General features: G+C 42.0%; 1 protein-coding gene across 1 annotated transcript in view; it reads right to left on the reverse strand.

The window, feature by feature from the left end:
• The window catches only part of B4GALT1 (beta-1,4-galactosyltransferase 1), an 83,118-nt gene that overhangs the window by 40,607 nt on the left and 27,409 nt on the right, over positions 1-15,102 (reverse strand). Inside the window, exon 2 of the mRNA XM_069740755.1 lies at positions 4,914-5,149. Coding sequence (XP_069596856.1) covers positions 4,914-5,149 — 236 coding nt within the window. The remainder of the gene's footprint in view (positions 1-4,913; positions 5,150-15,102) is intronic.

A 15,102-nucleotide genomic window follows, 5' to 3' on the forward strand; every position in this document is an offset into this window, starting at 1 on the left:
TTCTCAGGCATAAGACATCACATCACAGGTATCAAGGTATCATTTTATTGAACTTTTTTTCCTATATGACCATATAGACTGCTTAGGAGGATTCCCTCAAGTGAATATGGTCCTGTCACCCATAAAATGCCGAATATCTAAGGCTAAGTGCACACGTTCCGGATTATTCACAGATTTTTTGAGCGTTTTTTCGGCGGCTTTCCGCGGCAAAAACGCTTTAAAAACGCATACATTAAGCATCCCATCATTTTTAATGCTTTCTGCAATTTTTGTGCACATGTTGCGTTTTTTTTTTTCTCCGCAAAAAAAAAACGCATGCGGAAAAATACGCAGCATGTTCACTAATTTTGCAGATTTTAAGAGGATTTCCCGCTATATTATTGCATTGGGAACCTCCGGAAAAAAAAAACGCGAATAATCCGTGCAAAATACGTGATAAAAATGCGACAAACGAGTGCAGAATTCCTGCGGAAAACCTCAGGATTTTCTCAGGAAATTTCTGCATACTTTCCGGACGTGTGCACATAGCCTAATAGGAGATCCGGATGTGTTTTTCTCGCGGATGTTTCTGGAGATTTCCCAATGCAATAATATAGTGGGAAATCCGCAAAATTAATGAACACGCTGTGTTTTGTTTGGCGGAAAAAAAACGCAACATGTGCACAAAAATTGCGGAATGCATTCTAAATGATGGGATGCATATGTATGCGTTTTATCGCGTTTTTATCGTGAAAAAAAAACACGAAAAATCCGCAACGTGTGCACACAGCCTTAGCGTTGCAGTGCAGCACCATGAAGCGGATATTTGGCTGTGTGATGTGTCACGCGCCCAGGTAAATAAAGATGGCTAATTAACGGATGATTACTGGACATGTGAACATAGCCCAAGATGAAAGGGCGGCCTTAGCGCCACTCCAACTAGTTGGGACACTAATTTTATTAATTGGCTGCGGCAACTATAGTTCGTCTAGAAAAAAAGAGTGAGTGACAAAGGTACATTATCAATCTATCACGGCTGGGTTATTCATCACAATGGAAATATGGAGGCTTTAAAATGATCAGAGACTACCAGCTATTCTGTCAAGGAGAAAACGTATCCTCTTTGTTTGCGGGGATAGATATCTAGACACAAATCCCTTTAAATATACACACAGATCCAGTCCCTGTAGGAACATTTCATCACCGTGACATACAAGTGTTGTGCAATGTCCTCGGAGTTACATTCCCCTCATTAGTATGCGTGGAGATACCCACAGGGGCATTTTTTGCACAGTCATCATATTGTGCTTCTAGGTGCAGAAACATACAAATATTCGAGGTCATTCCAGGAATCATTTGATTACACCAGGCTATATCTTTTCCATAGGGTAAAACATGGTTACAGGTAATAGGCAAGAGATCTTCTGTATTAGGCCGGGGTCACACTTGCGAGTTCACTGCAAGAAACTCGCACAATACCCGGCAATCGGGACCGGAGTGTAAGACTGCATGTATTTCTAAGCAGCCGCACGCTCCGGTCCTGAGTGCCGGGACTTTATGGAGTTTCTAGCATTGAACTCGCAAGTGTGACCTCGGCCTAATGTATAACATCACATCATACTCCAACACAGAGGGAAAGTATATTTTTTATTATATCTATCCATCTGTCTATATCTCAATGAATGAGAATCTGCCTCCACAAGAAGTAGACCAAGGCGAAACGCGCGTCGGGGTGGGGTAGTCACCTCCATTATCAGTAATATCAACATATGTCCCTTTATATACGTATTGCTCTATACTCTATGCTTTGGGTTTACTATGTTACTAAGGATCGTCAGATCTACTTCCATTTCGTCTACATTTACTGATTGTGATACTTACATTGCTTGCTTTATTTTTTGGATCATATAATCATGTCTTTCTAATACTGCGTATTGTGATTCACGTCCAGCACTTGAACCGAACATACAGTCGTGTGAATTACAAAATTGTGGATCATTTGTAACTAGTAATCGTATATTGCAAATTTTTAACGGAGCATGTCAGAATGTGTGTGTGTGCCAGGAACAGCATTGAAAGGCTAAAGAAAAAAACAAACAAAAAAAAAACAAATCCCCACAAGAAATACTTACACAAAGACGTTCCACATTAATATCTTCTGTATTAATGCAGAACTTACTAGAGATCTACTGTGCTAAACGTTTTCTGTGGAGAAGAGAGGAGACCATGTTTAGCTTCCAAGTTGTACTTCTACACGGTAAGGGCAGGTGCAGATGGCCGGATATTCTCTCATCCGAGAGAGATCGGGCTGATTATGCAAATAACACGAATACATTTCCCTTTGTGCACGTCTGCGGAAATTGAACTACACTCAGATGTCATCCGAGTGCAGTCCCATATTTTCAACCCACTCATTAACTTGCATGGCTGAGTGCAATTCGAATATAAAAATAATTGAACATGTGCACCTTCCCATAGTATAATATTGGTCTTGGTGCGATCTGATGTTTTCTCGGATCGCACTTGGACTGAAAATAAGCTTGTCTGCACCTGCCGCAAGGCTCAGACATGAGTATTTTTTTCCTCACCTTACACTACTTTATATAGCAAGTATTGATATAAATACATTATACAAAGAGGAGGTATTTCCACATTTACTTGTTCCAGCACATGTTCGAGCCATCTGGAGCAGACAGCAATTTATGCAATGAGGCCAATGAGATGTTACGTCTGTCCAAGAGCAACTCACAATGGCTAGGCGAGAAGTTGCTTCATACAAGCACCAGCAACTTTCCCAGCTATATGATATGTTCAAAGGCAGGTCTATCCGCTGGGCCACCGATGGCACACTGAGGGGGTTGTAAATTAGCCAAGTCACTGAAGAAACTCATTAAAGGCACATTCAGGTATCTATGTGCTAGGAGTCAGCAACATGAAACACTAGGATGAAGAGCCAAAATAAAGTAAATTATTGCAGAGCTCCATCTTTATAAAAAGGTGTTGTCCCTCTTGGGAGAAAAACAAAGAAGACTGGCTGGTCTTGTCAGATTAAAACATTTTGATTTTCCCTTCCTTGGGTGGTTCCCATCAGAAATTGTATAAGCATATGTCAGCCTGTATCCCATTTCCGTCTTAATGCTGTATATATTATATTCACACTGTGGCCGTGGTTCATCAAGACCGATGATGTTCACGCCGGTCTAGATGAGGAGACGTGCTGGAGTCAGACTGGCCTGATTCATTAATGAATGCCCCGTGACATGCACCTCCAGGTGCACCCCTCCCAAACATGACTCCAGCCAGGGACTGGAGTAAGGGTCTGTGGTGTAGCGAAGGTCATGTCAAGAACCTGACGAGCAGGGCTTGCTATGCGTTCAGTCTGCTCCAGCTCAGACTACTTCGTCAGTGGGTCAGTGTAATCTATAAAAGTCACTCCAGACCACCAGGCTTTTCTCTTCTGGCGGGTATGTGGGGTCAGGATGTTACTAGGTGCATTTGTCGAATATAGAGGGGGAAAGCAATCTGGACAAAAAAAATGACAATGCCAGTAAACACAATGGAACTCGTCCATAAAACTGTAAAAATAAAGTATCAGTGTTGTCAAAAAGGAACTAGAACCATTTTTATACTTATAGTCACGCAGTTTAGCAGGAAGCATCAAGAATGACATTAAGCCATTTTATGGTAGTAACTTACAATTACAAGGTCTTCGACAATCACACCATTGGGGCCACCGACTGGCTGCAGCGGTCACATGTCCGATCATAGCTGGCAGCCTGTAACTTACAATTACAAGGTCTTCGACAATCACACCACTGGGGCCACCGACTGGCTGCAGCGGTCACATGTCCGATCATAGCTGGCAGCCTATAAAGGACCTCTAGTTCCTTCTTCCCACCCAACAGGCAGTTCTACTACCAATACTTGCTTTTGAAGATGCAAAATAATATATAAAAAAGCAAACCAAATCACGTAATAATAATTTGTCAAAAAAAGTCATCCAAATAGATACTCCGACCAAGATGTCCACCCTATTACGTCACATGGTTGGGTGCTTTTCTATGGTGGTGGTGAGGGGGAGAGAGATCTAGATGCAAGACATATTGGCCAAACATGGCAACTAATTTGCATGCATTTTGCCTTTGTTTTCCTCAGCGTTTTGATTCTCTTAGGCTACTTTCACACTAGCGTTAACTGCAATCTGCCACAATGCGTCGTTTTGCAGAAAAAACGCATCCTGCAAAAGTGCTTGCAGGATGCGTTTTTTCCCCATAGACTTGTATTGACGACGCATTGCGATGGATGCGTCATGCTTTGGCGGACCGTAGGGAGCAAAAAATGCTACATGTAACGTTTTTTGCTCCTGACGGACCGCTTTTTCCGACCGCGCATGCGCGGCCGGAACTCCGCCCCCACCTCCCCGCACCTCACAATGGGGCAGTGGATGCGGCGGAGAAATGTATCCGCTGCCTCCGTTGTGCAGTGCGTTAAACGCTAGCGTCGGAATCTCTGCCCGACGCATTGCGACGGGGAGATTCCGACGCTAGTGTGAAAGTAGCCTTAGCTGGCAGAATGTCTGACCTTGCATAGATACTTTTTGCCTAGTTTTCTGCAGCCCAATTCTTCGACAATTACCCATCGTTCTACTGTATCAACTGTCTATAGTGATGTTTTCCAACCGCACAGTCATGGGGGAACTTTCTGCTGTTCTGTTACCCCCTCGCTGTAAATGGGGAACTAAAATCCTAAGTGTATATTTATCCTTGCACCATGCTGAAAGCGAGTAATGCAAACAAGGAAGGGGGTCTGTCCGGAAACTGCAGCTTGTCCAGCATCTCTAGATATCTGAATAGTGGTTTCAGTATGAAAAATACAATAACTTCTCTTAACTGCCTGCCGGAAGCAATGAAGATTCCGAACATACAAAGACTAACCTGATTTATGACAAAGACACCATAGTCAAGTTGTTGCCGCTGCAATATGGGGTGCAGGTAATGCAGCCAGTACTTGAGATGTTCCTCACGCTTTCGAAATGGTATAATAATGGCCACTTTCTGCAGGGCCTCGCAGTCCTTTGGCTTGTAGCGACCACCTGTCATTACATTTGGGTTGGTCTTCTTCACTTGCTCCAGGTCCACCGGTACTGTAAACTCTATCCTTAGAGGGCCCACTGGAAAACAAAAGAGGTCAACTATGAATACAAGAAATAGCTTCCCAAACGATAAAAGGTTAACGTATACCCATTACCAATCTGGGGCTGCCCTTTTATTTAAAGAAGCACTCCTCTTCCCATCAAAGATTTTAATATTAATATTGCTGTCATCATATTATATAACACAGTGCACTTACAATTGCTCATTTTGCCTTTTTACCCAGCTAATTCTTCTCTTTTCCATTAACCCCTTCACGACATGCACCGTACTAGTACGGCGCATGCCGTGAATCCCCCTTTGATGTGGGCTCCGGCGGTGAGCCCACATCAAAGTCGCGACATGTCAGCTGTTTTGTACAGCTGACATGTGCGCGCAATAGCGGCGGGTGAAATCGCTATTCACCCGCCGCTATTAACCTGTTAAATGCCGCTGTCAAACACAGACAGCGGCATTTAACTACCGCATCCGGCCGGGCGGCCGGATATGACGTCATCGCCGACCCTGTCACATGATCGGGGGTCGGCGATGCATCAGGAAGGTAACCATAGAGGTCCTTGAGACCTCTATGGTTACTGATGCAGGTCTGCTGTGAGCGCCCCCCTGTGGTTGGCGCTCACAGCACACCTGCAATTCTGCTACATAGCAGCGACTATGTAGCAGAGCCGATCAGGCTATGCCAGCTTCTAGCCTCCCATGGAGGCTATTGAAGCATGGCACAAGTAAAAAAAAAAAATGTTTTTAAAAATATGAAAAAAAATATAAAAGTTTAAATCACCCCCCTTTCGCCCCATCCTAAATAAAACAATAAAAAAAAAAACAAACCTACACGAATTTGGTATCGCCGCGTTCAGAATCGCCCGATCAATCAATTAAAAAAAAGCATTAACCTGATCGCTAAACGGCGTAGCGAGAAAAAAATCCGAAACGCCAGAATTACATTTTTTTGGTCGCCGCGACATTGCATTAAAATGCAATAACGGGCGATCAAAAGAACGTATCTGTGCAAAAATGGTATCATTAAAAACATCAGCTCGGCACGCAAAAAATAAGGCCTCACCCGACCCCAGATCACGAAAAATGGAGACGCTACGGGTATCGGAAAATGGCACTTTTTTTTTTTTTTTTTTTTAGCAAAGTTTGGAATTTTGTTTTCACCATTTAGATAAAAAATAACCTAGTCATGTTAGATGTCTATGAACTCGTAATGACCTGGAGAATCATAATGGCAGGCTAGTTTTAGCATTTAGTGAACCTAGCAAAAAAGCCAAACAAAAAACAAGTGTGGGATTGCACTTTTTTTTGCAATTTCACCGCACTTGGACTTTTTTTTCCCGTTTTCTAGTAAAAGACATGGTAAAACCAATGGTGTCGTTCAAAAGTACAACTTGTCCCGCAAAAAATAAGCCCTCACATGACCATATTGACGGAAAAATAAAAAAGTTATGGCTCAGGGAAGGAGGGAAGTGAAAAACGAAAACGCAAAAATGAAAAAGGGCCGCGACTTGAAGGGGTTAAGGCTAAGATATCACATGATTAACAGACTAGCTGAATCCTTCTAAGCTCTATGTAGAAACAGGAGGTCTCCTTTCCCTGCATGAGTCATCATTAGAACTACAATTCCACATCACTGCATGGCGGCACCACACCCTCTTCAACTCCTGACCCAGCTGCTCCGCTCCTCCTAGTGATGGACAGTCCGGCTCTTTGGTGATCTGACTCACTCGGCTATGCTTACCAAAAAGAGTCGGCTCTTTGGGATCCTAAATGGATTCCTATTAAATATGGGTTCAGACCAGGTAAATCTATTTAAATGGCCTGTCAGCCAATTACATTGATGCGTGGGCTGGGTTTTGTCCGCTGAACAGTGGAAATTAACCCCCAATGGGTCCATAAGAGAATTTAGTGGCTCTCACTGACCCCCATCGTTCACAGGAGGGACTTGGCAATCATACAGGTACATTCCGCTTTTTATCTAATCAGGTTTAGTATTTGGAATCATGTTCATGCCATACAGCACTTTCTCTTCTGATAAAACCATAGTAATGATCCACGGCCTGTGTCCACGTTTCTATACAAGTAGTGTATGACACGTTGCACTGACATTTGCTCACCTGCTATATTATGAACATGCATGTCCATTTTACAGATACATCATACATTTGTGTCCTATTCCTGTAGTTGCACCACGAATCACATTTTGTACTGTATTGCTTGTATTCATCTTCGCCCATGTCGTCTCTTTGCCCATTGTGGTTCTGTTTTTAAAATGTCATGTTTAATTATGTTGTTGATTTAATAAAAAAAAAACAAAAAACTAATCTCCCTTAAGTGCGTTTACATCGTGCAAGGGCACAGGTATACTGTAAAGTCACAGTATTGCCTATATTTTACCGTATTTTTTGGACTATAAGACTCACCTAGGTTTTAGGAGAAAAAAAAAAAAATATTGAAACAAAAATGTGGTAAAACATTTAAGATGATGTCTGGTGACACAGTTATGGGGGAGATCTGATGCTGAAGGGACGCAGGTTGCGCTCTTGTATGGGGACAGCAGCGTTGCACAACCTGTGAGTCTCTGAAGTTGTTGCCAAGCAACAGCTACCATCATCCCAATCTGTACAATCACGATAGGTGTTGTAGTTCTGCAACAACCGCAGGACCACGTTGATAGGTGGCTACAGTGGAATTTATAAAAAGGAGGTTCACACATATTGTGAGGACAGAACTCGGCTAGTTTTTTTTACATTTCACACTCATGTCCCTGCAGTCTACAACAAAATGGCTGAGATTAATCTCCGTCTGTTTCCAGCAAAATAGCACTAGTGGCTGCGCAAGGGCAGATTGAGGTCTCGGCTTAATTGCGCCATTTTACTGGAGACTTCTGTCGGTTTCCCTTATTTTCCTCCCAAATTTGGGGTGGGGTGGGCATCTCAGTCTGAAAAATACGGCATCTCTAATAAAACCAGATAGATTTTTTCCAATCTGTTTATTTTCTGACAGTAGATTTTTTAGTTTACGGGATTACGGACACAGCCATTTTGCTCATTATTTTATTTTACAGCCATCAGCTTGATCTTGAGCCGTGGTGAAACGATGAACAAATGCTCTTGTAGGAAGATCGACCTTGTACAAGGCTAGAGAGGTCCTCCAGGGTCTTCTCTGCCGTTATCTTGATGGTACCAAGCCATCGGGTTGCTTGTCGTCCCCTTCGCCCCGGTTCTATTTTTCTGACCCCGATATCCTTCTTTAGGGATTGTCCCCGTCATATGAGGTGCCCAGAGTAGGCAAGTCGTAGCTTCCAGTAACATGTCTGACTGGATTTGTGTGTTCTTTCCACCCATGGTGTTGATAACATCCTTCTCCAGCACCACGTTACGAAGGTGTGGATTCTTCTTTTTCTCCATTTTCCTCTCTTATTAGCACTTCCATCTGTGTGTTTCACAGCAGCCACATTGACCATAGCCAGCAGGAGTCAGGATCTGGCACTTTAAGACTTTTCTAGGCATCCTGGGATGTGGGCAAAGTTCACTGTACTGGGAGGGATGAGCTGTGCCCATCACCCATCATTACTGGTGTGCAAATACTGATTGTAAGGGCAATGAAAGACTGCTGAAAAGTGATCTGCACAGAAGAGGAATCCGGGAACTCTGCAGCAGAACACTACAGCTCAGGCCTCATACAGACCATTTTTGCAATACCCATTCCATTGGCTTTTTGACAACCATGTTTTTCGCAGATAAAATATCTGCGGTTAACCCTGCTGACATATTAAAAATGCTCATTCACATCAATGATCAAAGCCCACGGCACATGGAAGCCATTTAGGTTGCATCTTAGTGCGGTTTGTTCTTCACTAAATGGGCAGGTGAAACCATTTTTTTTATATAGTAAAAAAAAAAAATTACGCTTCATTGTTGGTATAAACATGACCCCAAATGACTCAAAAAAGGTGAAAAACTTTTGTGTAAAAAAAAAAATAAAATAAAATTTAGGCACCTAAATTAGCCCATATTCAAAGGTTTTTTTGTCTTTTTTTTTTTTTTTTTTTTAAACCGCTGATCATAATATTTTAGCCCCATCCACATAACTGGTGACTAAGTAAAAAAGCGCACTGGTGTTCTCTGTAGGAATTCTACAAGACAACATGCAGGAAATCCTGCTGAACACCCAGAGCTGCTCATATTCTACCTTTATCCTTAAACCTGTGGCAGCGACCAACGCGGCTAACATATTAAACACCTTCTTCTCCACGGTATTCACGGTGGAAAATGAAATGCTAGGTGAAATCCCAAGAAACAATGAAAACCCTATATTAAGGGTCACCAATCTAACCCAAGAAGAGGTGCGAAACCGGCTAAATAAGATTAAAATAGATAAATCTCCGGGTCCGGATGGCATACACCCACGAGTACTAAGAGAACTAAGTAATGTAATAGATAAACCATTATTTCTTATTTTTAGTGACTCTATAGCGACAGGGTCTGTTCCGCAGGATTGGCGCATAGCAAATGTGGTGCCAATATTCAAAAAGGGCTCTAAAAGGGAACCTGGAAATTATAGGCCAGTAAGTCTAACCTCTATTGTTGGTAAAATATTTGAAGGGTTTCTGAGGGATGTTATTCTGGATTATCTCAATGAGAATAACTGTTTAACTCCATATCAGCATGGGTTTATGAGAAATCGCTCCTGTCAAACTAATCTAATCAGTTTTTATGAAGAGGTAAGCTATAGACTGGACCACGGTGAGTCATTGGACGTGGTATATCTCGATTTTTCCAAAGCGTTTGATACCGTGCCGCACAAGAGGTTGGTACACAAAATGAGAATGCTTGGTCTGGGGGAAAATGTGTGTAAATGGGTTAGTAACTGGCTTAGTGATAGAAAGCAGAGGGTGGTTATAAATGGTATAGTCTCTAACTGGGTCGCTGTGACCAGTGGGGTACCGCAGGGGTCAGTATTGGGACCTGTTCTCTTCAACATATTCATTAATGATCTGGTAGAAGGTTTACACAGTAAAATATCGATATTTGCAGATGATACAAAACTATGTAAAGCAGTTAATACAAGAGAAGATAGTATTCTGCTACAGATGGATCTGGATAAGTTGGAAACTTGGGCTGAAAGGTGGCAGATGAGGTTTAACAATGATAAATGTAAGGTTATACACATGGGAAGAGGGAATCAATATCACCATTTCACACTGAACGGGAAACCACTGGGTAAATCTGACAGGGAGAAGGACTTGGGGATCCTAGTTAATGATAAACTTACCTGGAGCAGCCAGTGCCAGGCAGCAGCTGCCAAGGCAAACAGGATCATGGGGTGCATTAAAAGAGGTCTGGATACACATGATGAGAGCATTATACTGCCTCTGTACAAATCCCTAGTTAGACCGCACATGGAGTACTGTGTCCAGTTTTGGGCACCGGTGCTCAGGAAGGATATAATGGAACTAGAGAGAGTACAAAGGAGGGCAACAAAATTAATAAAGGGGATGGGAGAACTACAATACCCAGATAGATTAGCGAAATTAGGATTATTTAGTCTAGAAAAAAGACGACTGAGGGGCGATCTAATAACCATGTATAAGTATATAAGGGGACAATACAAATATCTCGCTGAGGATCTGTTTATACCAAGGAAGGTGACGGGCACAAGGGGGCATTCTTTGCGTCTGGAGGAGAGAAGGTTTTTCCACCAACATAGAAGAGGATTCTTTACTGTTAGGGCAGTGAGAATCTGGAATTGCTTGCCTGAGGAGGTGGTGATGGCGAACTCAGTCGAGGGGTTCAAGAGAGGCCTGGATGTCTTCCTGGAGCAGAACAATATTGTATCATACAATTATTAGGTTCTGTAGAAGGACGTAGATCTGGGTATTTATTATGATGGAATATAGGCTGAACTGGATGGACAAATGTCTTTTTTCGGCCTTACTAACTATGTTACTATGTTACTATGTTACTACTACAACACACAAAGCCATCTTATATAGAACAGAGATTTGGAGCGAAAATCGGTTATAAACGACCCAAAGTTTGACACCTTTTTAATATGCTGCCATTGTAACCCGTGACAATCCCTGAATTTATTCCAGAAATACAAGCGAGACGCTTCCTGCTCACAATGAGATTGAATACTCAATCATTTCCTGCGTGACAAAGGAAAGGCGCGTGCTGACACAATGTTATCTTCAAATTTGTTTGCGTAGGGTTCAGAAGACATAAAACCACTACTAAAAGTACATTTACGCCACACAAAGGTGGTACGAGACCGCCGATGTGCTAAGTACAAGCCTATTGGTGGTCGCTTTATAACAGATGGTTCTGTGCGCAGAGGTTGTCATTATTCTCGGCAGCACACGTCCTGTTTACACAGGAGCAAATGCTGGCGAGAAATTTTTTTTGTTTTTTAGCTTGCTGAAAAATTAAATTAATAAAAGCTAATAAAAAATAAGTGACAAAACAGTGCATTGCCTGGTGATTGGCAGCCTGCTTACCCGGACTGATTACTGGGAAAACAAGCCTTCCTAGGAGGTGTCAGCCAGTATAAAGGCACCTTAACAACAAAGTACATGAATTCAATCATATCAGAACAAATTGAGAATTATTTCCACCCCATAGATTTTATATACAGGTGATCTTCGAATATGGTGATTAGAAGTTGGTCTCTGCAGATTAAAAAATACAATTAGAAAAAAAAAAAACCATCCCCCCAGAGCAGTAAGTAAGGCTACGTTCAGACTAGCGTTGTGCTAGTCTGCGTCGGCGCCGCGTCGGGCGATGCAGCGGCGACGCACGCGTCATGCGCCATGTTTTACATGGGGGACGCATGCGTTTTTGCTTGTTGCGTTTTGCGACGCGTGCGTCTTTTTTGCCGCAAGCGTCGGACCAAGAAAACGCAACAAGTTGCATTTTTCTTGCGTCCGATTTTCGGTGCGTTGTGCGTCGCGTCGCCGACGCAGCGGCGCACAACGCTAGTCTGAACGTAGCCTAAGGTGCCCTCCACAAACATTAGCTCCTTAACTGATCCCACCATGTTTTGTCTAAAGTGTAAAGCGCTGCGGAATATGTTGGCGCTATATAAATAAAGATTATTATTATGGGATAGCTTTTTGTTTAGTCCAGTTTCCTTATAATAACATTTTAATATTTTGCGGTCGCGGATGACATCTCTTGGGTAACTGGCCTGGAGCAGCATCTTATTTTAAAGCCTATAGTAAAACGAATACCAACAGCACAGAATACGTGCAATATCATGACCAGGCAAATGATGAAATATTAGCTTTTAGGACGTCAAATAGCTAATGGAGCAGAGTTATCTGCAGAGAGCAGAAAAGTCGCTGTGCATAAGCAGAAAGCTGCCAATCAGTTGTGTGGGTGGGGTTATGCAGAGCTCAGCAGTCAGAAAACTGATAAGAGTTGCAGCAGATAAAATAATAATTGCATTACAATAATATCATGCAGACCTGTAAGTGATACATTGCTGGAATCAGGGTCTCTGCCCCTACATTAGGCTGCACTCAGATGGGCTAGAAAAAAAAACCTGGTGACAGATTCCCTTTAAGCTTTAAAACCGGTGAAAAGGATTAACTTTTGCTTTTCGGAAATGGAAAAAAAAAACGCCACTAGAAAGTAATAGAAGACGACCAATTACCTGCCTACTGGCACCACTCCAATTATCACCATCATGGCAATACCATCAATTCTCTATCAGTTTTCTAAAATACTTGTTACCGCTTACTGTGCGGGAGAAGTTTATATTTTGATAGACTGGGCTTTTACAGATGGGGAGATACTAAATATATTTATTTAAATGTTTTATTAATGGGGAATAAGGAAGGGATTCAAATTTATATATATTCAACACTGTTTTGAGTCCCTTCAGGGGACTTCTTTGCAATCATCGGATGGCTTATACTGTGGACAAGTGTATTGTAGTATGTAAAGTAAATCCCGGTCTTTTGCTGGGCCCCCCATAAGTGACAAGATGGGCCCCTGGGGTGTTCAGCAGACATGCGCATTAAGCATGCGCAGCCACGGTTTGATACAGGCTGCCTGCAGAAAGCATGCATAAGCCGTCAGGTTCCCTTTAAAAATTTAAAGGGGGAGTTGTTGCTTCATACACACAGGTTATACTTTTATTTATATGTATTTTGCATTAGTAAAAATGAAGTGAGGAAAATAATATCACAACTGTTCTGGCTTTAGTATGTGCCAATACCACTGCTGGTACTGGCACATGCTGATGGAACATGGACCAAAAAATGAAGGATTCTATATGATCATACACATGCAGATTTTATAAAACGGCACAACATTGTAACATGTATCAGATGTACAATACAATGGAGAGACTATGTCAACTAAATGATTTTAGTTCTTATGTCATAGCATAGATACTGACTGTGCCGTCTCAATGGGGTTGTTCTGCAATCTATGCGTGGGATTTTTACAAACCCCAGTGTACGTTTGGGAGGTTTTTTAGCTGCAGATCCCAATACAGAACGCAACTCTTACACTCCAACACATTCTGTAACAGAGGAAAACACAAAAATTGAGCTTGGATTAAGTTGGTATACATGCAGCACATAAACTCATGTTCACACTGGCCATAAAGCATACAAAACCAACTAGAAACAAAATGAGTAAAAACCATGCTGTAAGTAGATAAGTAAAAAAGTAAAAAGCAAAAGTGCGTTTAAATAACTCGGGATTCTTAGTAATACTGTTTTTGATCAAAAATAGCATAAAAGCCATCTCATCTTCTATAAGGTGCCGTGATCAGGATGGTCCTACACTGTCTAATATTAAAAACCTTACCATGTGTCAGTTGAACTCAGTGTGTGAATAAGGGCAGACAAAAAGACCATGTCTCGACTTGTAGACACCAGTCTGGGGAAGCTTTTAAATATAATTTCCAGCTCAGGAGAGGCAGGCCACAACCTGCCTTGCACAGAATGCAAAAATACAACATGGCAAGGTTTTTAATATTAGACAGCATAGGACCGTCCCGATCAGAGTTACCTTGTCGTGGTGGGATGGCTTATTTAAAAACACTTTTTGCTTTTTACTTTAGTTACAGCAGGGTTTTTGCTCATTTTGCTTCTTGTAGGTTTTGTTACATTCTGTAACAGGTTCAGACGGTCATTTATTTTGGTCAGTAAAATCTATACGGAGTGCACACACGGAGGTACATGGAGGTTCCAGTGAATAGGGAGTGAAATCCCAATGTATATTCTAAGAAGAATTCACTGCACACTCGAGTTGTGATGCAGAAACCATGCAGTTTATTTTGCAAAAGCTGCAGGCTGAACATCCAAATGGAAAGGTTAGTTTCTGGTGACAATGGATGTTTCGGTTCAAGGAATCATTTTTATAAAAGTTGCAGGGTGTGTGGAGCTAGGTATCTGCCAAGTATCTTATGCAATGTCATGTGTTTCTTTACATACTTTCTGTCAGTGCATTGTCTGCGTGCTCAATGGTCCAAAAATAAACATTAACTATTTTCTACTCAAAAATCACAGCATGCACTAGTTTAGTCCGAATTACAGACCAGACTAGTGCATAACAGGCATGTCCCGTTAGGCTGTGGAGTTGGTAAGCCAAAACCACCAACTCCGACCCCACAGCACCGCCTCACTACTGAGCATGTACATAAAGTGCAGCACAGATTCATCTCAACTAAAAGCGGAGAACATTAGATCAGCAACAGGACATTTTTGGGACATCTCTTATATTTTAGTAGTCGGTCCATTTTATTCCAACTCCAAAGCCTTGAATCCTGTGATCGGACTAAAGAGCAAAAAGTAATTAGCTTGAATTTTGGTCTGAGCCCTTTCATAAAAACTATTATTTTGGCCTGAATTGGGCTGGTAAACACGGCTTTTAATGGTTGTATGCTGTAGGAAAAACCCAATTCATACAGAGGAATCTACAGTCATGGCCAAAATTTTTGAGAATGACACCAAAAT

The sequence above is a fragment of the Ranitomeya imitator genome, chromosome 1 (assembly GCF_032444005.1).
Source record: "Ranitomeya imitator isolate aRanImi1 chromosome 1, aRanImi1.pri, whole genome shotgun sequence".
Classification (NCBI taxonomy): Eukaryota; Metazoa; Chordata; class Amphibia; order Anura; family Dendrobatidae; genus Ranitomeya; species Ranitomeya imitator.